Here is a 22036-nt window from a genome sequence, read left to right as displayed (position 1 = left end):
TGATTTACGTATCTCACTGTCCGTGGTTCCTTTTGTTATATTTTAACATTAAACATTACTACAAATACTAAAAACATGGCTCCATCTATTTATTTCTTTTCTATTTCTAAGTTTGATATGACTCTGGAAAGACATGTATGTACGTACTCATCCTGCCTAAAGGGATGTACATGATACAACCCCTAAAATGAGTTTTAATGAGCCGATACAACCAAATATTAGACAGATGCTATGTTATCCTTACACAGAATTATAGAAATCAGTCCTTTCTGCTAATTTTTAAAAAACAATTATCAATCCAAGCAGTATTACTAATGTTTTAGTTGCTTTGGGTCAGTGGAACAAGTTATGTGCATAATACGAACATATAATCAGCTGTTATGATGAAGGTATTAGTGAAAAGTTGCCTCTTTATTCATCCAGCAGACAAAGAGCAACATTAGAATTCACTTGGAATCTGGTTTCTGGCAACTTGACATTTAGACAAGTCTGATCCTCACTTTGCTTTTAGCTCAATTTTGGTCTCCACCAACTCCTGAGGAATGCATTTGGGTCTTCAGCTGCTAAAAGTGCCACAATATTACCCAGCTAGTTGCTTATTATATACATCTGCTGTTAGGTGCTGGATAGATGATGTACATTGGAGTATTAAAAGCTTTTATATATATGAAAACAATCCTCCTAAACTTTCTAAAAAGTTCTGTAGAGACATCCCTCCAGTCAGCTCCTTTCATATTTGACATAGTAATTGAATCCTTTGTTCATAGAAAAATATTGTATTATGCAAATCACATTGAAAATCAAATTGACTTAGTACAATAAAGAGATTAATGTCAAGAATGAATTTACTTGTAGCTGCAACTGTCTATTAGTGCAGCTGCTAAGGTAAATTGACACATTTTCTACAGCTTGTACTTTACTTAATGTAATCAAGACATTTTAAAATCTGTTTCTAGTTTAAACGTGTTCAGCTGTAGTGTGGATATAGTTTTTTATTCTTGACGTTATAGGTTTTCCATTGAGAAATAACTAAAATATTAAAACGAATAATAAATAAAGTATTTCATATAGCACACCTGTGGTTTAGGGAAATTAATACAGTAAATATATTTCCACTTAACATGCCTGTCGCTTGGTGGATAAATCCCATGCTCACAGGAATAAAGACCCGATTGCAACCCGGTGCCAGGTGATCTCCCTCTCGTACCCAGCAGCAGCGGGCGCAGTGGCCACAGTGGCCACCTGATTAAAGGATGGTCATATATTTGATCACACATGTGACTGCATCCGTAATGAGCCCCCTGACTGATGTGGTGCGTGCCGGTAGCCCCCGCAGCCACTGGACTCTGGCAATCCACCTAAAGTGCATATTTTGGCGAACGCAGGATTTTCTTTAAAAAAGACTTTGATGAATGCGTGAGAGCATTAATGGGGTTCATCAATCATAGAGGTGTTGTAATCTCATGGCTGGCAACAGGGCTGTCATCAGAAGCGCTGATGAACACTTCAGAGAAGCTTCTGGAGGAGGAGAGCTTCTGCAGAATGCAGTCTATTATTCATTTGACAATATAAACTTTGCATATGTGCAACATCTTAGGTTTAATCTGCTTCAGAAATAAGTTGAGACGCCTTAGCTCTGTCCACGTTAAACACCAGAGACAGATATGAGGAGAGGCTTGTTTTAAATCTTCACCCTGATTCTTTTACCACATGATGCAAACCTGGACCAACTCTTATTGGCCTGAGGAATTTAGCTAAAGAGGTATTATGAAGTTCTTACTTTTATTCTTACTTTTATTAATTTACTCCACCAAAATGTGACAAATAAGGAAAAAAGACGCTAACAATCATTTAAAATGAAATCAAACTATTAAATTGCAGCGTGTCTGATAAAATAAATACTGCAGCTGCAGGGGAAGGGACTCAATCAATTAAATTATCATCAAAATGGTTGTCAAGTGAATTCTAACTTTTTAAATAAGCCATTTATGAATGTAAAAACAATCTTGCACTAAAATTAAAGGGGCTGTAGATTTTCCATCAACAGTTGTGCGAGGTTCTTTGTCCCTTGTTGCAGCTTAAATAGCTTAAATAATCATATATTTGATTTTGCAAACTCAAACTACATTTGCAGAAGTGTGTTTTATCAATTATCTGTGAGAATCTGCTGCTCTCGTGGCACTTTCCCACACGAGGATCATTAATACTTCATGTCCTCTAACTGTATAGTCTTGTTAGCTGTAGAGCGGAGTCACAACATCTGCAGCCCTGCAGAGCCTTTCTTCTGAAATCCTAACAGCAAACCCAGCGTCCATTCTGATGCCTTAACTACTGAGCCTGCGATTTGGCTTCACACCATCCCGCCCATTGTCTCGGAGCCAGAAAACCCAAACTGAAACGCTGTCAATTAAAGCAAACAAACCCTCATCTAAGATTTAATGTCCTTCTAATGCAGGAATAGACTCGTCCAAGATATAAAATTAGCAAATAAATCCCCAACTTTCCTGCAGCTCTTCCCAGCTGACTATTCTGGAGGCAGCTCCATGATGAAACACAGTAAAATTCAATGAATTACTGTCGGGGTTGTTTTGATACAGCTGCATGCACACTGGCACCAAGCCACGAAACCAACACACACACACGTAATAATTAAAATAACAAAAACACAAAAAAAAAGATATTTGGATTGTTTCACTGGCATCTCTTCCCGCGTAGCGCGGCCAACGTGCGCTCACAGCTTTGATGACACCACTCCTCTAAGTCACCGGGTTTTCCATTCAAGACAGCTGTGATCTAGCGTGAGTGACACGCGGCGTATTCAGAGTAGTATTATCTCCAGGTGTATTCTGAGATGTTCTTTGATGCGAGGCAGCCTCCATTCTCCCCTCTGATCACAGTCATCTCAACACAGATTAGTTGGCATCCGTCACAAAGACTGTACAGAGGGAGCGGCGGCGGCGGCGAAGGCAGAGCTGCAGAATAAGCTTCTTTACCATTCAGAGGTGTGATGCGGGATCATCTGTTGTATTAAGAGCGAATCAAGCGGCGCCGCGGCTTTTGTTTTTATGATGTCGCACACATGTAAATACAGAGGAGGCTGGTGTGCGTGCTCACATCTTGCTTGTTCAAACGTTCCTGTCGGGCTAAAAAGACACAACTCCACCATCACCGTAGGATCGATGGGATGGACGTGCAGTAACCCAAGAGAACATGCTCGGAAATAAAAAAGCAGGGAAAAGCGTGAGGGCTGAGATGGTGTGATGACATCGTGAGAGGATGGAGAGAGGGGAGAATAAATCATCACATGCGCATGGGGCCCAATTGGTACGGTCAACATGTCAGCTCATGCTACAGGGTTATCGACTGATTTTTTTGGGGGGGGGCATTTGCAGAGTGTAAACATAAGTGTTGAAAATGTGAAATATTTGAATCACCTCATTGAGGTTCAGGGCACAACTAAAGCACAGACGCGCCGTGATAGGCACTTCAAAACATCTGAGTCTGACAAGTCAACAGAGATGAAATCATCGGAGGCGAATGAAAAATTCACACTCAGTAAAAATGCAGTAGCTGCCGCATTGATTTCTTTTTTCCCTCCCTCTTTCACAAGATGAATTTGGCAGCCATACAATCATTAAGGCAGTTTAGTTCATCATTTGATAAACAAACCCCCTTAAAAAGTCTCTGCAGAAATACGTCTGCAGTAACGTCTCAGTGGCAGGTTTTGTTTTTGGGGGTGCAGCAGCCTCTTGTGCGCTTTTCTCGTCTGAAGCCGTGCCAACGTGACATAAAGCGCGATGTGCTCGTCGCGTGGAGATGCGTCGGAGTGCGGTCCTCCGCTCCTCCCGCAGAGATTACAGTTGGGCCTCTGTAATAGCTCTGGGCAGGAGAGGAATGACATGGCTCTTTGCATGCATGGGAAAAACAGCGTGTGGGTGAGAAGCATGGCACTAACATTACACAAAGTGGTTACTTACAGGTAGTAAGTGTAGGAGTGATAGGTTCTTCTGCCGAGTGGGGTGGTGGTAGGATTTAAGCAGTGGAGGAGGGGGGGGGGGGGGGATGGAATGAAAAGGAAAGAAAAAAGTAAAAATATATTAATGTTTGAAAAAAGAGACGAAATGAACAAAATCAGATATGGTGGCATACGTGGAGGTAGACTAGTGATCGTGAGGGCAGAGGTGATCGCTTGGAGTCGTGTCATGCTTTGCGAAGGGGCCTCGGTACAGTACAGAAAACTAATTAAGTCGATATAAGGCTACGCTGTGAGACTGCGAACGAGAAGGAACCAGGCTGTCGCTAAAAAAAAAAAACACTTTATGAATACGTAATATTTATCCACCTATAAAAAATTACCATATCTGACCTCGGAGGCTGAAGCCTAATGAGTGGATTGAATGTCTAAACACAACTACCGATTCCCTGTTGGTAACAGTAAATTACACAAAATTCAATCAATGAAGTCATCTCCATCTCTGCTTTGATTAAGGCTAATTGAAAACAATTCCATTACCGTGCGCTGATTTTCACACCCACCCACTGATCGCTGTGCTACACACACAGGACCTGCTGTGGAAAATGAAGAATCTTACATTACCGTCAAAAATAAACATCTAACATGAGGATTTTTTTTTATCAGTGGTGCACAACTACACCTTCCCACAGTGTTTACTTCATCTATTCTACTGTCTTTTGCTCTTTCAATCAAGACAAGCAGTGGAAACATTAAAAGTTTAAAGCACATTAAAGCTAACAAACACTAGGTTGTATTTGGAAATGTAGTTTTTTTTTTCCTAGCCAGATATTAAAGGAAACATAGTTCTCTGCAGAAACTGACATTCTATTGTGTGGACAAGAGGGGGTTGATATTTGCTGGGATATGTACAGAGGACCCCTCACCAGTATGGGGTCCAGGGCTAATGTAAACTTAGCCTTCAGCTACGCCGCCAACCTCTTTTCCTTTGGAGCCTTTCATCATATTTTCTTTCTCATCTCCTTCCTGCCTCACTCCGTACCACAGGCCTCAAAAACAGTTTTTTTCCCTATTCCCATTCCGATGTCATTGAAGCGCTGCACATTTGTTTGAGAGTGCCGTGGAACGGGATTAATTTTTCATGGCACACTGTATCTCATGGCTGTAAACAGCCTTAATGGGGCGTATCAACATAATCAAATTAATTATTTACTATGACGCTGACAATACTACTGTTTGAGGGAGGAATACACAAAATGATGCCAGATTGAAAAGAAGCGACTGGTTTGTGGGAACTAACTTCGACCTCTTGCACACATCGGAATTAGTATTTCAACGAGTAAGAGGGAAAAACGAACCTTTTCTTCATGAGGAGCACGACTCCCAAGAAGATGATGACGAAGAGGAGGATGCCGGCGATGACCCCGGCGATCTTCACCGTGTGGTCGGTTTGTTTCTCTGGCTCCACGGCGTCGGGCTTGTGAGTGGCTGCTCCTGGAAAGAACGCAAATAAAGATCAAACACAGAAAGTGAAAATCCACTTAGCAGAGTGTGAATCAGATATAATGACTATTTGTGACTGTGCTACATAAACCAAACGGCAGAGAACACGTTTATATTTCCAGTATTTCCTCTTATCGATCTGACTGTGCCGAGGACGGAGGTTGACGAATCAATACGCTGATATTCTGTGACTGAAATATCAATGCACATTTATTGGCTCAGACTAATGTTTATTCTGAAAGTGAGAGACTCCCTATTGTCCTGCAGACTCCACCTTCAGCTCCATCCTTCGTGGAAATCAGCGCTCCGTGGATTAAGCTGCAGCGGGAGCGATAAGTGCGCACCATCTTTACCCTTGGTTAATCATGTTTGGGGCAAATGGGTTCGGGGGCTGCGGAAAAATGTGGGATGCAGGACGGCAAAGATAATACCCACCGAGATAAAAAAATCCTGAAATAACCAAAACATTAAATATCAGCTAGGGGGGGGAGATAGCCAACAACGGCAGACACAAAGAGAGAGGGAGAGGAGGGAGGGGGGAACGCTTGTTTTAACAGCATCTGCTCCCTGGAAAGTGATAAGAAGCACTTTGAGGACGACAGCGTTGCCGGAATCTCAACTGTCCACCTGAACAACACCATTATTCCTTGTCACCGGGGGTAAATTTAGAATGATAAATTGTTGTGTCAGACAAATCTGTTACAGCGAGCTTCCTTCCACTCATCAGCGTTGCCATTTTTCTCCCGCTATCAAAAAAAAAGTGAGCATCCATCCTGAGCTGCTTGTGACATATTGTTCTTGCTCCGGTGTGTTGTTATCAACAGCCATTGCTCTATTTAGGTATCAGTTTATAGGGCAGAGCGGTGGAGGATTTTAAAACTGGCGGCACATTAACAATCTTGTCTGGCCCTGATTTTGCCCCAGTATACTGTTTCAGGCTAATCTTATAGAGATGCTGTCTGTAGCAAGTTTCTGCCATAAGTCAATATTCTTCCATTCTGACCTTCGGGGGAACATGAGATTCAGACACGACAAGTCGAAAATAAGTAGATTTTAAATTCTGCACTCCTGAAAGATTTCCCAGATCTTCACGACGAGCACCTCAGCTTCCTTTTGTGTGCTTACAGTTGTCACAACTGCAGAAACTAACACCAGCGAACACTTAATCTCACGGAAATAATGAGAAATATTCATGAAAAGGGGATTAACTCCTGACAGAAATCGCCAACATTGACACATCAAATGACAATCGCACCTCAAACAGGTCTTTCATGTCCAGTAATACCGAGAAGACAAAGGCAGAGGACAATGTCTGCGAGTTTTTGATTTAATTGCACTGATTCTATGCAAATTGAAAGACAATAAACCAAAAACACACACGTGCAATATTTCACTTGTTTGTTTTCCTGTCGTCGGTATGGCTGCCGCATTAAACACAAGGAGTAATACCAGAGAATGTGCAGAAAGCTACAGGTCTGACCTGTTAGTTGGTTGTCACCAGCCGCTGGGGCGATGCGGATGTAGGGGGTTGTGAGCTGAGTCACGAGAATGGCGGCTGAGTATAGTCAGTGGATCCAGGACGGCATGCAGCAGAGAGAGAGAGAGAGAGAGACAGAGAGAGAGAGAGAGAGAGAGAGAGAGAGAGAGAGAGAGAAAGGCCACACTGAAGCTGAAAACAGCCGTATCAACAGTTCCCATCATCATGCAACACTGAGGCAGAGAAACAAAACCATCACAGTATTAGAAAGCATTTCACAATTTGTTTCAGTAAGTCACAAACAAGGTTTTATGTCTATGAATATGTTTTGTGAGGTCACAGTGAACTTTGACCTTTGGCCACAAACATCCAATCAGTTCGTCCATAAACTCAAGTGAACATTTGCACCAAATTTGAAGAGATTCCCTCCAGGCGTGAGTGAGATATCGTGTTCACAAGGGCGGGAAGACCGCGGCTGTCGCCGGTGCCGAGGCATAAAACTGTGTCCCCTCAGGTGAGAAATTGCTCCTATGATCCCTCCACTTCTAGAATGTGCTATTTGACTTCAGCCTATTGAGCCAAGCAGATGGAGATATCTGCAACTCCGTGAGAAATCTGCAGTGAATGTAAAATCCACAATATACGAGATCGTTGGGGCATATGACAGGACCCTCCGCAGCTCGGAGCAGAGTGTGACCGGGGCTCCCTCTGGCCGTATCAATTCTGCTCCCGGATCAATGGTGCTTAGACTTCATCATCCCTAATGTGCGGAGCCGGACGTACAGGCAGCATAGCTAAGTACCTAAAGACCTAAGTGGGCACACTCCCAGTCATTGAAAAACACATGTTCTTGTGCAATCTGTTTATCTAATTCATGTGAGGTGTTTTTCAGGACAATTACCATGAACTCAAACCTGCTTCTACTGTGTTATTCAAAGAAGAGTGAGACTAAAATGTGTCGGTAAAAATCAAATTCAGTGATTCTCATTCAGAAACATGCTAATTTTGTTAGTTTCCACAAATCGAGTTATTTCAGGAACCAACAACAGCCTCCTTCACACAATCTGATCTCATCCTACCTTTGGTGGCGACTCGAACACAGTCGATTTTGGTCTCCTGTGCAAACACATAAATTAGAGGAAGAGGAAGGGGGGAGAGAAGGAGAGACAAGGATCAGAGAGGATCAGAGATCATTAAAACACACATGCACAGACGTGAGACACACGCACAAAGACACGCTTGCGGCGCCGACAACACCTATCTGAGAACCCACGGTTACGACACAACGGCTCGACCAGCTCCACGCTGTCCCCTATCATCTGTCGGGCTCAATGACTGTGACACAAAACGCAGTTGGGCGAGAGGGCCCGTAGCACAGATTAGTGGTGCTGAGCTGCTGATTTGTCAGCCAACAGCGATCTGTCGGCAGCCCGCGGCTCAAGGTGGTCAGCCACTGTGGAGAAACCACAGCTCTGTGACAGGCGACACCAGCCCCAGCATGCGGCGCTCCAAAATGACACGTCAGGGAGCCTTTCTGAATATGTAATGGAGTTTCAGCTCTGACAACAGCCTTCAACAACGCAAAAAGAACACTTCTCTTACTGCTGGCAGGAAAAAAAAAAGTTTCTTGTCAACAGTGGTCTAGTGAACAGGAAAAAAGGACACAGACAGGAACAGGGAGGCAATGAGTAATACAACACAAAAGACACGAGGGCTGTGTCCCTGTGTTTGGCCGAGCCGAGCTGTCCGATGAGCAATGAGCACAAGTGGAAGAGACGGCATTTGGTGAAGGACAGAAAAACAACATTCATGTGATCCCGGGTGCACGTGCGTTGCTCTGTTACTCTGCAGATGTCAGAAGGTCCTTTTTTGTTAAAAGGCACCATTAGAAGAATTCATACTTTTATTTGAAAGGCTGAATAAACCTAGGTATGGATTCATTCACCTTATCTAAGTGCTTATACTATTAAAGAGGCTCAAACAAATCACTCCAACATCATTTCACATGAATGGAAGTTCGTTATATCCATTTACAGTGACCGTTTAATAAAAGAGTACGTTTGGCCTCTGGGAATCAAACAACTCAACAAAAAGATGATGTGAGAAATGTCATTCATGGCTTTGTGCTGCGTCGACGAGGGACTCCTTCATTTTGCTCGTTCAAAGAAGAGTATTATCAACCGATTCATACCACTCACCGATTCGCCCTGGAAAGTTTCAGGCCGCTGATGTGTCACTCTCAAGAGCACGCGCGCTAATTGCATTCAGCCCTGCCTCATGTGTTATTTCTATTTCCTCCTCGAAGACGTGCCGGTGCTTCTCAAGGAGGCTGCTTATGGTGATTCTCATTCAAGACCACAATCGGTGGCGCTCTTGAAGTTGCCACTGAGCTGTCTGCCGCGGTCCTGCGGAGGAAGGGCCCCCGCTAAGTGCCACTCGCTGACAGAGGCTGCGACCTGTACGATCGGTAACCCCGTTGTTGTTGCCCGCCTTCCACACTTAACTGCCGCTGGGGCGACCGCCTCTCTTAAACGCAGTTGATCAAAGGCTTGTCTGGCATTTGGCACAAAGCTCCATTGGAAGAGGCAGCAGGAGCAGGGCCAGGGCAATAGAAGGAAGGAGCATGTCACTGCATAGAGCTCTGCATTCCGAGCCTGACCCGGCTGTATGCTATTAACAGTGCAGACAGTGCTGCTGCTGCTTCACGTCACCACAGTACCGACACATTCATCAGCGGGCACGTGCAACTGCTGTTGTTTGCATGTGGGATCAGTTACTTCAGTCTCTTTCAGCCAATACGTCTGCCTTTCTCATTAAAGCAAACATCATATTTAAAACGGTTGGCTTATAGACTTTAAGGGGCAACATAATAGGCAATATGTTTTAAAAGAGGAGTCATGCTTTGAAAAGGTCAAATGAGTCAAATAAATACAGCCTGTAAACACTTTATATGAACTATATTTGTCCGGTCACAGCTGCATGACATAATTATTTTACTCAACCTAAAGTGGCTAACCTTATTGTTTCATCCTCGAGCTGTGTACACTGACCCGTCTGAAAACAGTCAGACCAAAAATGAGCAGTAATTGGGAAATTCCCACCGGTGTTGGTGGCCCATTAAAACATCCATAAAGTGTTTACTGTCCTGGGCAGGCAGATAGATAACAGCATACAGTTCTCATCAGTTCAGTGTGTCAACGTCACATAAAATAAAAATAGTCAAGCACAAGAACGTCCAAATTGGACTCAAGAAAAGCATTGGATGATTATACTGGACAGCGAATAGAGATTGGCAAAAAAATGTAATGAATAAAATAAAACTATGAGGAACACCCACCCCATTGGCTGTGCTGACAGCCTGGTAATAGATGCTGTAGCTCTTCTGGGGCAGCAGTGGTGCGTTCCAATAGCCGTTGTAGGTCTTGTTGTCCCCCACAGTGAAGGGCTGGGGAGAGTGGATGCCAGCGGCGGGGAACTGAGCGGTGAAGTAGTACTGGGAGTTCAGGAGCGTGGCGTTCTGGAAGTGAATGGGAACTGGATAGCAGCGCAGGATTTCTGCCGTGCCTCGTGCTCTGCGTGGACGTTCCTCCTCCACCACCACCTGGTACGCACTGCAAACACAGGACACAAACAGACTTAACAGGCTCCAATGGGCCAAACAGACACTCGAGGGACACGGCTGCCAATGCTGCTATTTTGCCAGTTACAGTAGTAAAGTGTAAAAACAGCGACTTTATAAAAAGGCACAGAAATTACGTTGCAAAGCTCCAAATCTCAGAGCCCATAAGGCTCGAGGAATATTTCGTTATTACCTCCACCAAGGAGGTTGGTTTCACTACCGTCTGTTTGTTTGTTGGTTGGTTGATGAGTTTGTTTGTCAGCAGGATTATGCAACTAAAGAGAAACTTGGTGGAAGGATGGATGGGACATGGGCCAAGAAGGAACCCATTCAATTTTGGTACAGATCTGGACAAAGGGACAAATCCAGGTTGTAATTACTGTCTTAAAATTTTTGAAATAGGGTGTTTTTCAACAATTCTCCAGGAAATTATTCATGGATATTGATTAAAAAGAACATGTATTATTAATCTGGCCTGTTTAGGGGACTAATATGTATGTGTGTTTGCAATTGGGTGCGGATCCAAATAAAAATCTGGACCCTGTGGATTGGGACAGTTTGGCCTCGGTGGAGGTTGATTCCCCTTTCAGTTAAAAGAGAAGTTTTAAATCTAAGTACGATGATTTATTACATGATCATTTGAGTGTCCTCTCAAATACCTGAGTCATTTTGAAATATTTCGCTGATTGCTTTTAGATTCAGATTTCAGGTAGAGAACCAGCTGCAAGCTTGAGGCTAGAATTTTCAATAGATTTGCTTAAGTAGCGTAACTATGGAGCCGAGAAGTTATCGGGAGAGAAAGTGAGTGAAGCGTACGTAAAAAAACATATTTAGTTGGACACAGTTAATGAGGTGTTCTCATATTAATCGACATTTCAACTTCTGTGGTCATAACTTGTCTTTCTTAAATCAACTAATTTAAAATTTAAAAATCCCCTTTTTTTTATTGTAAGCGAAGAGGCCAAACATACAATGCAAGAGGAATGAGCAGTGACACTGGACAGGGCCTGACGTTATTTGCTTTTTCATTATTCAACAAACCGAAAAGGTTAACGGCTCTTTCCATTTCCTCTCCACCCGAGCCTGGTGTTTAGCTCGATCAAAACTGCAGCCCTCTGTGCCTCCGACAGAGACGACTTTGTCTCCGAGCCGGCCACTTAGCTGGAGGGGGAGACTGACTGTCTTATAGACGCCCGTGTTAGTATGCATCTCGCATCCACCTGTTAAATCCATCGAGTCGCTGAGTGACAAAGAGTCTGTTTACAGCTGCCGCGGAGAATAACCAGCCATGATGGGGGGGGACGAGTGCTCCGTCTCCAGAAAGAGTCACGCAAACGGGCGATTATCCCAGAGGACGGAGCAGAGTTTCACTGCTCGGTGAATAAACGTGTGAATAAATGTGCGGATGAACAAATACAGTGATGTGCTCTGGTAATCAGAGTTTAGAACTATTTTCCTTTCCAATAATCGGGTGACATGAAATACAATGAATAAATTCAAGGTTGTGAAGAATTGAAGGAAAGAGTTTTCCAAGTAACCATAAGTGTGATATTGACACAAGTTTGAGAACTATTTTTCACTTGAAATAGGAAACGGCAAATATAACCTTTTAACAAGAGCTTTTTGAAGTGTGTGGAACTTCTCTATTTAAACATCTGTGATATTTTGTTTATGCAGCACCCATCAAAAAATGTTGTTTTTAACCACACTTTTTAAAAACATATTTTTCACTCATCACTTGAAAATCTTGAGCAGGAAAGCATGTAACAGTTCACGTGCCCTTAATTTCATTAATATCAAGTTGTGTGGACCTTTCCACAGAAATATCAAAGTTATTTAAAGTTAAATACCAACTCGGTTCTTAGTAAATTCTGAGCAAAAACTTTCAGGGAAATTAGTTTGGAAAATATGCGACTCTAAAATAAGCTGTAACCAAACAAGGAAATAAATAAATTATGCGCATGTTCGTTGGCAAACTGCTCCGAGCGGGTTGTGAAATTAAGGTGATTTATTGTTAAGCAGAGTGGGACAAGGTGGTTGTTACGAATAAATGAAATCGATGAAACAAAACGAGGCCTGACTGTCCAACGAGCTGAAAATGAGAAGGAAAAAGACCCGACTCACGTATCTCAACCGAAACTTTTTCCCAACTTCAACCAAACAATTAAAAAATGTTTGCCAACATAAAAATGACGGAGGGTGAAGCCGAGCAGGATGTAGAGCCTGGGTGACCCCGGACAGGTTTTTTTTCTCCGCTGACATTATTAGAACAACAAGTTGGGGGAAAAAAGAAAATCATTGTCTGCTCTGTATTGGCTCTTCTGCTGAGCTCCATGGTGGCAGAACAAACAGCCCCGGAGATGATCAATCGTTCCCCGCGGTTGGTACTGGATGATTAAGTGTCCCCTTATGTGTACAGCATCTGCTCTTTAACCCTATAGTTTATCATAAGGGGCTTTGCGGTCTCATTGGAACCCCCCCCCCCGTTCCCCCCCTTTGCTCCGAAGGGGTGTGTCCCATGTGCTCAGAGCTCTCCTGTTTAGTGTTGGGTGGGGAGGTGATGAAATATTCAATCCTGCGGAGAGCGTGCAGCAGAAATCCGCCTTTAATTACTGTTCCCTGCGGAGAGCGGGGGGGTCAAAGGGCAGGAGGAGACAGTACATGGGAGCCACTTAAGTAGCTGCAGAGCGGTGGAGGAGTGAGTGGAGAGGCCGCAGTCAATACACTGTAGATATGATGTCAGCTACGAGGGGAAGAGACTGTATTGAAAAATTAAACTGCTGTCAATCTTAGTACAGGACTCTATTGTATGGCGGCCCTGAAGTGAAATGACACAATGACAAATCAAACAACACAAGAGCAAATAAAAAAAACACAAAATGGCTAATAATAAAATCACCATCGCAATAACTTGTAACAGAAAAGGTACTGTCGACAAGGCTCGTCACTGATTGGATGGTTGAACTATCCCCAATGAAATGCTGAAAAGTGTTGAGTTACTTCTCGTTGTTTAGTCTCATTTTCTCATGTGCAGTTGTGTTTTGTGAGTCACACTTCAGGGCCACTGTGCTGCTGTTTCAGGATACAGCCAAAGAAAGACTGATAATATCTATATTTATATTGTAGAGTTATATTTATATATATATATTGCATGAATTATGGTCACAATAACCTGCAGTGCTGGTTCCACTTTGCTGTATAAATGTGCACTGACACATATATGTACTTTATATTCCAAATCAATCTGCAGATAGTGAAATAAAAACAAACCCTGGCTCCCAGCGGGGTGCTTATGATATAATGATGTGGCTGTGCCAGGACATGGGGAGAGACACAGTGTGAACGGGGCCTGTTTCTCCCCTTCAGGCTAAATACCAAGTGCCAAAGGCTATGAGGCTCCGAGGGTAAGAACCCTTGTAACGTGGAGATCTAAACCGCAGCTACACAGAATATCCACTGCAGCAACAAACTTGCAGCTAAATAAATAATAAAAGTTGCAATTTAAATGACAGAGATATGTTAAATGATAGAGACGATAATACCGGTTTCAATTTAAGTGGTCTTCGGCAGTAACTTGCTGTGTTTTCTAATAAAATATTAAAGCAGCTGTCTTTACTGAATGAATATATGGTATTTTCGCCTCCTTCCACCTGCTTTCAAAGCGTAAATCTGACTCATGGTTTTAATGTTGGCCTTTTGAAGATGCAGAGATTTATTTTACTTTGCTGTAATTACTGCTGTCATGTTATTGTGCCTACGAGCAGCTGACACCTTGTCACCTCCCGCTGAGTTCGCCATTTATGAGTCATGTTGACAGACAAGAGACATTTAGTCATATTTCTGATTTAATGTGACACGAATGAGCAACGGACAAACAACAAATAACAGACGAACAACCGTCGCTTGATAACGAGAACAAAAACCCCTCTAAAGCTCGTGTTTCATTTGATCTGATACCAACCAGAGGATCGTCAAGACTCTCGGATTCGTATTGACGATGACATTCAAGTGACGGAAGAAGCATTTGATCACTTACTGAAGCTAAATAATAGAGTAACAGTACTGCCTCACAAGTAGGGATCCTGAATTCAAAGTATTATCAGTAATATTCAAGCATGAGCAACAAAAAAATGTGGTCAGTTATATAGTTTAATCACTGGATCATTGTTATTGATGCATTATTATGTAAGCAGTACTTGTACTAGTACTTTTAGTTCATAATATTGTGAGGTTGTTCTACATGTAAAATATTAATTAATGATAAAATCATATTTTGCAAACTGATCATGATTTTTGTAAGTATACGGAAGCTCATTAGTATCTTTTCTGCTTATATAAATGGACATTTATAATACCAAAAAGATAAGCATTTATATATATTATGTTCCATGTAAACAATTCCTAATTCAAGTTCAATATATTTGGTTCTTTTTTATTTCTGGTTATTAATCATCAAGTTTATGGTTAAATGTTTATGCTTATCAAGATTTAATTTCTTCATCTTAGGAATCAGTCATTTCTTATATTCATATCAGCCCTCCCGGATATCAGTATTCACAACTGCCCCTAAAAATCAATATCCACTAAATGCACTCATTACATTCTACACCGCAAAGTTCTGTATGTTTCCAGAGACATGTCCAGTAAACACATGTTCTATCAGCGGCGCTCTTCAGTGATGTTGTTGTTCAAATAATGAACAGGTTCAGCAAAATGTTTGCTTGTAGTCGTGGTAACGACCAAAGTAACCTTCACAAACATACAAATAACAGATTTTAAAAGAGGCCTCATTTGAGAAACCCAGCAGCTCCCACTGCTCGCAGCTGTACGAGGTGCGTGATCGTGCTTAATTCAAAACTCCTTCTGCCCGAGTAGAAGATGGAAAGACACGGGGCGAATGGCATAAGCTGTTTAAAGTGGTCTGGCGGAGGGGCCGGCCGAGCAGACCTGTATTCCTGCAGCAGTGCAGCAACCTGAGCTGACACCAATTAGGACTCCTCCAGCCTGGCTGCCCGATAGATTTCAGCTCGGCCGCCATGTGACGCCAACCAATTATGGCGGATTGACTCAGAATCGACTGGATTGTGACCTGAAACTCAGATTTATTTTTCATGTGGGCTGATAAGGGGAGAACTCCAGGCGGTTTGAGCAGATGAGGGAAGGGGTATGGGGAGCATTTCAATCACTGTCTCTCCCTCTCTCTCTCTCTCTCCGCAATGCTAATCGGTTGGCTCTATATGCCTATATGTCTGATTTAAGAGCGGCTGTAAGTAACACACTTCTCCTGACCCAGCATCCGTCCGCCTCGCCTGTATATTCTTCCTCTATATTTCCCCGGTGTCCGTAAACCTATAAAGCAAACAAATTGGAAGGTGCCGTAGATTACATTTGCCATTAAATCGTAAAAAGCATCGAGTTGTGTCACGTTTATGCACAGCTATTAGCGTTTCTAATTCCGTGATCAAAGAAAGTTAGTGCTTATTTTAGAACTGTAGAAAATCACTTAACTGATTTCAGGCCACGGTTGAGCACAGAAAATCTGCTGCTTACGGGGGAAGAAACAACACTGGAACTCGATTTCCTCAATATGCTTCTCACTCGAGAGGAGACAGCAGTATTTTATAGCTTCTTTTTTTTTCTTCTGTTTATGTACACGTGTGTGTGGGTTCGCTCGAGGCAAAGGTTATGGCAGGAAAAGAGAGAAGGGCTGATTTAGTGGTTTGAATGATAAGGGAAGCAGCTCAAATCATTTTATTTCTGCAGAAGCATGTAAACATGTATTTTGATGCTCCGGAGCGAGGAGGCGTATTCTGGCCCTGACGAAGGGGCCATTGCAAACATTAGTTTAATGCGACGTGACTGATAGACAGTTCACTAATCCTCTTAAAGGAACAGTGTCCCCTCTGGTAAAAACTGTTCCCGGCTACGCGTGGCATCCCCAGAGATTAGACGCCAAATCCAAGTTGGAAATGTTATCCTGATTAGCCATTACACAAATATGAAATACTGACTGCCTCCTTCAGCAGTGACAACGTCTGCCCGGATCCGTCTGAAATATGATTTGACTCCGGCATCACTGCAGGACGCCGAAGCGAAACGGACATTTGACGTCTGTTATGTCGTGTTTTTTTCATGAAGCGGCACTATCATGTCATCTTCCCGGCGCACTCCCCTTCCTGCGTTAAAGCAAAACATCTGCTGTTTGAAACTCGAATGTCTGGAGCTCTATTACCTCCCAAACCCAATCAGCGTGTAAGATTGCCTTATCAAATCACGCTCCGTGCTGCTCTGCTCTGCAGCGGTCTCCCTTGTCAAATCTCTATTTCATAGGGGCTTTAAAACTGATTTCATAAGGCATTCAATTTTCAAAATGAGCTACCCACCACTTCAGAGTGGCGATGGCTACTTCTGCAGCGCACGCGGATCTGTGAAATTTAAGTCCTTGATAGACAAAATGCAAACTCTTCCATCACAAGTTTCTTGACTTCAGGGACTCTTTTCCGGGGCCCCGAACATTTAGGAAAACATCCCTTTATACGAAGCCTTAACCGAGCATGTCACTTAGTCATGCGTCTCAACTCTCTAACCTGAAAGAGATTAGAGATGTTGTTGCTCTGGGAATTCAAATGACTACGTTTATCATTATTGGCCAGACAGCCGATCCCAGCGGACCGCCTCACTCCGCTCCGTCGAATGGGTGCTACTTTATAGTCACCTTAAATTTTCAAAGGCATCGCGTGTCACTCGAGGTGGAGGTGGAAAACACCTTCAAAAGCCTTCCCATATCTCGCCCTGGCCCTGCATCGTAATCTCCCCCCCGTTTACTGCACCCTGCCACCTTCTTTCTTATGCAATTCATATTTTTTTCGAGACATGTGGCCAACGCATGAAGGCAGAACACTGGCCTTTATGAGTGTGGAGGTGGGGAATGTGTGTGTGTGTGTGTGTGTGTGTGTGTGTGTGTGTGTGTGTGTGTGTGTACCTGGAAACCTCCAAAAGTTTAGTTGCGCTGAGGCTCTGCTGTGATCAAAGAATGCCTCAATTAGCTGTGAGGTGCGGTTGTGCCATGTGCTGAACTCCACTGGTACATTTTTTTAATGGATAAACTTGAAAGACTCACTCGACGTACACAGGGGGATCCTTAAAACTAAATGTCTGGATCAAAACACACCATTTTCTCTTTATTTAACAAGCACTTAGCGTATATCCATCGATCTAAGAATTCCACAGATCTCTGTCCGTCTGTCTGTCTGTATGTGGCTCACATATCTCCAGAACCGTACGTCTCGTCCACTTCACTCTTGACATGTGTGTTGTTAAGGGCTCAAGGAAAGTGCTGTTTGAATGTGGTGGGATTTGAACGCACGGCTCAATATTAATGCACTTTACAAAATAGGCAACAGCAGCTGGGGTCTGCGAACTAAGTGGAGCTTCACTGAACTTTGAATAAACAGGTGAACAGATCATTGTGCAGCAGCTTCAGGGTTCTGCGGACCGAGTCCAGCAGCAGGTCTTTACTCGTCTTTGCTCAATTACTGCAGGTCACTTTTACAGTTTCGGAAAGAGAAGCTGCAACCAGCATCAACACAGGCTACACTAACAGGCAGATTTAGAACTATATCAACAGTTAATGCCTCAGCTCAGTCACACAGAATGAAGTGGTTCTCAAACTAAAGTTTGTATCTCCAAAGACTAATCTCCTTCATCTGCTCCTGAGGTGAGCGTGCTTTCCAACAATAAACAAACGAGGAGCCCGGCGTGCTAATTAACGGCAGCGCCGATTCACGACACTCTGTTAATTATAATTAGGGCTTTGTAATTAGCCCACTGAAAGAATGGCAGCCTGAGTAAGGCCTTCTGAATCGTACCTGTGAGGAGATTTAAAAAAACGATCGCTCTGTCTGTCTTCGCTGCTCAGGCCACTGCGATCGGTGCTGCGGCGTTAATCTGGGCAGCGGCACGTGTGGTAAACATGAGCTGACGAGCCCGACTAAAGATCTGCGGCCTGTTATCTTCAACAGGACTCAGATGGGTTGATAGTGTAAAATTGAGTTTTACAGCCGAGCACAAGTGTTTATCTCCGCTCATGTGAAGAAGTTAACTCACTCTCCCGGGGTCCCAGTGGCTGAAAGCACAAGCTGTCAGAGGCCAAGAACATAAACTGGTAATAGTGTAACTCATAAAATAAGCCTTTTCTAAATATTGGAATGATCCTTTCAGTACTAACTCCCACAGAGAGGACGTAAAAAAGACATGTTCTTCTGTTCTTTTTTTTTTAAACGTGCAACCGTGGAGCTACACTTTCAGACGGTGATAAATGAACGCCAGTGACGTGCTGCTCTTATGGACAAGATCATGATCCCTCGCTGGCTTCCCGCTGCCACTCGTTTTTTGATGCAGAGCCACAGTCAAGCAAGAGGCACCTTAGCTGTGGATTTCTTGTCAAAGAACTCTTGTCTCTGGGACTTCTTTTAAAAGACGTGTGTGTCATTTTGTGCGGATTCAAATAAAAAATACAACATATTTGAATGTGGTTTCTTCGAGGGGACTGTGGGGTCTGAGATCTGTAAACATCACAGCCTATGATTTCCACGATTTTATTCTCATTAAACATTGTCATCCTATTTCTTCACCAATTTATTAGCTTTTTCCTGCTTCCAGTTTCTAATACTCGACCAGCACAGAGATGATCAAACCAGCACGGCCGCCGCTCGTGGCTTTAAATCCAAATGATGACTTTTTGCCAAACAACTTGGCGTTTAAACAGAACAGCTGTATAATGACTAATAAATGCAGCATCAAGCAGGCAGGATTCCTCCGTTTCCCCCAGAAGCCCGTGGTGGGGTGAGCGGCCCGCTACATAAAAGACATGTAAAGGCAAGAGATCCTGAAGTCAGCCTCCACTGCACCGGAGCTTTGTTCTCATCTTCAAAGCCTCGGCTTCTTCTTTCACAGGATCAAAATCCACAAACAAATAAAGCTCGGAGAATCTGATTCATACGGTTACGAGGACTGAATTCCCTGGTAACTTTCCTTGACGGGGAGGCATTGATAAACACGGGCTCTTTGATAATTTCTGTTGCTGATGGTGGTTCTTGGTGTTTTAATGCGTTGTTTTGTTGTTTTTAAGTCTGCGCTGCGCGCGCGCGCGTGTGTGTGTGTGTATCGTTGTTGTGGAAGCGTACCTCACTGGTGCACCTCTGCTCTGGGCAGGTTTCAGCAGTACAGTCACTGTGCTGTCTGTCTGGTTCAGAGATGTCTCCTGATCGTACGCTGGCATGGAGGGAGCTGAGGAGAAATCCAAACACAGGGGGGGGTTACAACACTGCACAGTCAAAGTAACACAGCTCGGTCTCGGTCAACAACAAGTTTTATAGGGTTTTCTCGCCTTGTGAGTCATTCAGCTGAGCAATAAATAGGGAAAAAAAAGCAATCCCAGTTTTTCTCACTTTTACACCGAGCACTTTTTTGCCTTTATAGCAGCATCATTTAATCATTAAGTGGAGCAGTAAGAGAGGAGCTGAAAGACGGTCTCCACATACATCAGGATAGAAACTGGAGAGGGTGAGAAGAATTGCAAACTTGCCTCATGGTCATCATCTGAATCAATTCCAGTTTTCATTATGCACAAGCAGCCGTGGTTAATGGAGACTAAAACCATAAGTCGCTTGTGACCAATCAGGCAATTTTCCCTATATCTGATGTAATAGTCGGAAATAATAGCATCAATTTCAAGACCTGGATATTTGAGCTCATGTATTAGTGGAATATTTTTGTTGTACAAAATATCAATAAAGAAAAAAGGAGCCGTATCAAACTTTGGTTCATCTACAAGCACTTTACATTCCATTCACACGTTTTAAATACTTATTCCACATCATCCTCGCTGTAACTCCGTTGACTCCACTGACCTGAAATCTTGGTGGTGAACTGGGTGATGACCGGGGGGCCGTAGCCCTTGGCTGTGCTGCCGCGCAGGGTGAAGGAGTACGTGGAGCCCGGGTAGAGGCCTGTGAACACGTGGGTGGTCTCGTTGCCCAGCTTCACTACCTTCCCACTCTGGTTGGAGAGGTCCAGCTCGGGGTCAAAGGAGCTGACCGCCTTGTAGGAGATCTGGGGAGGGAAGGAAATGCATATTCTGATGGTGGCCTCTGGTTCTCCACATTTAGCTCTGCAGCTGAGATCATTGTATATTGAGTTAAATACGATAGAAGCATTTCTTTTTGATGGAGGCATCTCTCTGCACTATATTTAGTAAGGTCAAAATTCCATAATGTGATTATGACCCTAACCCCATGTATACATCTTATTTATATTCACCTAATTCAATAATCCATCTATAACAGTTTAGTAGTAGTTTTCCTACATTGCTACATATCATGTTATGATGCCCAAAGATGAGCACAACAGATTTTTCGGGGCCGATATCAGGGAGTTTCGGCTGATAGAGATATATATATTTATTTTAATGTTAATAATTCCTAAGATGCCATTTTGAAACCATTATGACAAAGAAGTAAAACAAAAACAATGTAATTTCTAGGAGACGGGGTTGCAGAATCTCTATTCCCTCTATATGCTACAGCTAAGTAGAAGGAAATGCCACAAAGCAATATTTGAAATGTCATATGTTCAGACAAGAAGTCACACCTTTTGCGTGTGAGCTTCTGAGTTCATGTCAAGTCATTAGAGAAATTAGTGAGGTACAAAAGAGCTGTGGAGTGGCTCTGTCGAGTAGCAGGGGTTAGGATTGATCTGTAAAAGCTGAGGTGCACGGATTTCAACCGAAGCTGATGCAAGCCCATGTTTTCACGGAGTACAGGAATACTCTTAATGTATTCCCTCTCCATTAATAAACACAGGCAGCTCTGGAGGGAAGCATTAAGGTGAGTGTTTTTGCTAATATCCATTTTGAATAACTCCCAACGTCCCGGTCTAAGAAAATGCCTCTGCTCGTAAAAAAGGAAACCTCCATTATAATTCCAATTAAGAAACACAAAGGGAGTTTGGAGTGGTGCATAATTTGTGTCCATCAAGTTCTGAAATGCTTCGATGGCTTCTCATTTAGTCTTTGTCTGTGAAATGAGTACGTGATGCCAAATCCTATATCATAACATTTCAGGGAGAGGAATTTAAAAATGACTTGTCAACACTGGGCACCCGGACAGCTTTTTACAATTATAATGGAACTGACCGGAAAAAAAATGGAGAATATTTGGGCAAATTAATTTGGACTTTGGATGTAACCATTATTCGACCTGATGGATTAAGCATACTTTAATTTTTTATTTTTTTTTAATCACAGTGGTTGACATTTTTCTTTTAATGTCAAATTCATGAGGTGTTCATAAAATATAAATGGCTGAATGAACTCCAGCAATATTACCTGTGATAGAAAGAATAGTGCAAAAATAACTGGTAGAAGATTCAGTGATTCTTTTCTTTGACTCTTTAAAAAAATATA

At 42.9% G+C, this 22036-nt stretch overlaps 1 protein-coding gene across 10 annotated transcripts in view; it reads right to left on the bottom strand.

Annotated features, from left to right (window-relative positions):
• The window catches only part of LOC118118056 (receptor-type tyrosine-protein phosphatase mu), a 149750-nt gene that overhangs the window by 42303 nt on the left and 85411 nt on the right, over window positions 1-22036 (bottom strand). For 6 of the 10 annotated variants that reach the window (XM_035170861.2, XM_035170858.2, XM_035170864.2 and 3 more), the window contains exons 10-16: window positions 20484-20685; window positions 19758-19860; window positions 10291-10564; window positions 8033-8069; window positions 6957-7031; window positions 5332-5467; window positions 3978-4007 (exon numbers count right to left, since the gene is read on the bottom strand). In XM_035170861.2, coding sequence (XP_035026752.1) covers window positions 3978-4007; window positions 5332-5467; window positions 6957-7031; window positions 8033-8069; window positions 10291-10564; window positions 19758-19860; window positions 20484-20685 — 857 coding nt within the window. The remainder of the gene's footprint in view (window positions 1-3977; window positions 4008-5331; window positions 5468-6956; window positions 7032-8032; window positions 8070-10290; window positions 10565-19757; window positions 19861-20483; window positions 20686-22036) is intronic. The other 4 variants (XM_035170866.2, XM_035170868.2, XM_035170867.2 and 1 more) reach the window with 2 other exon arrangements.

This window comes from Hippoglossus stenolepis, chromosome 11 (genome assembly GCF_022539355.2).
Source record: "Hippoglossus stenolepis isolate QCI-W04-F060 chromosome 11, HSTE1.2, whole genome shotgun sequence".
In the NCBI taxonomy this organism is placed as follows: Eukaryota; Metazoa; Chordata; class Actinopteri; order Pleuronectiformes; family Pleuronectidae; genus Hippoglossus; species Hippoglossus stenolepis.
This window is presented reverse-complemented; position numbering and strand designations above follow the sequence as displayed.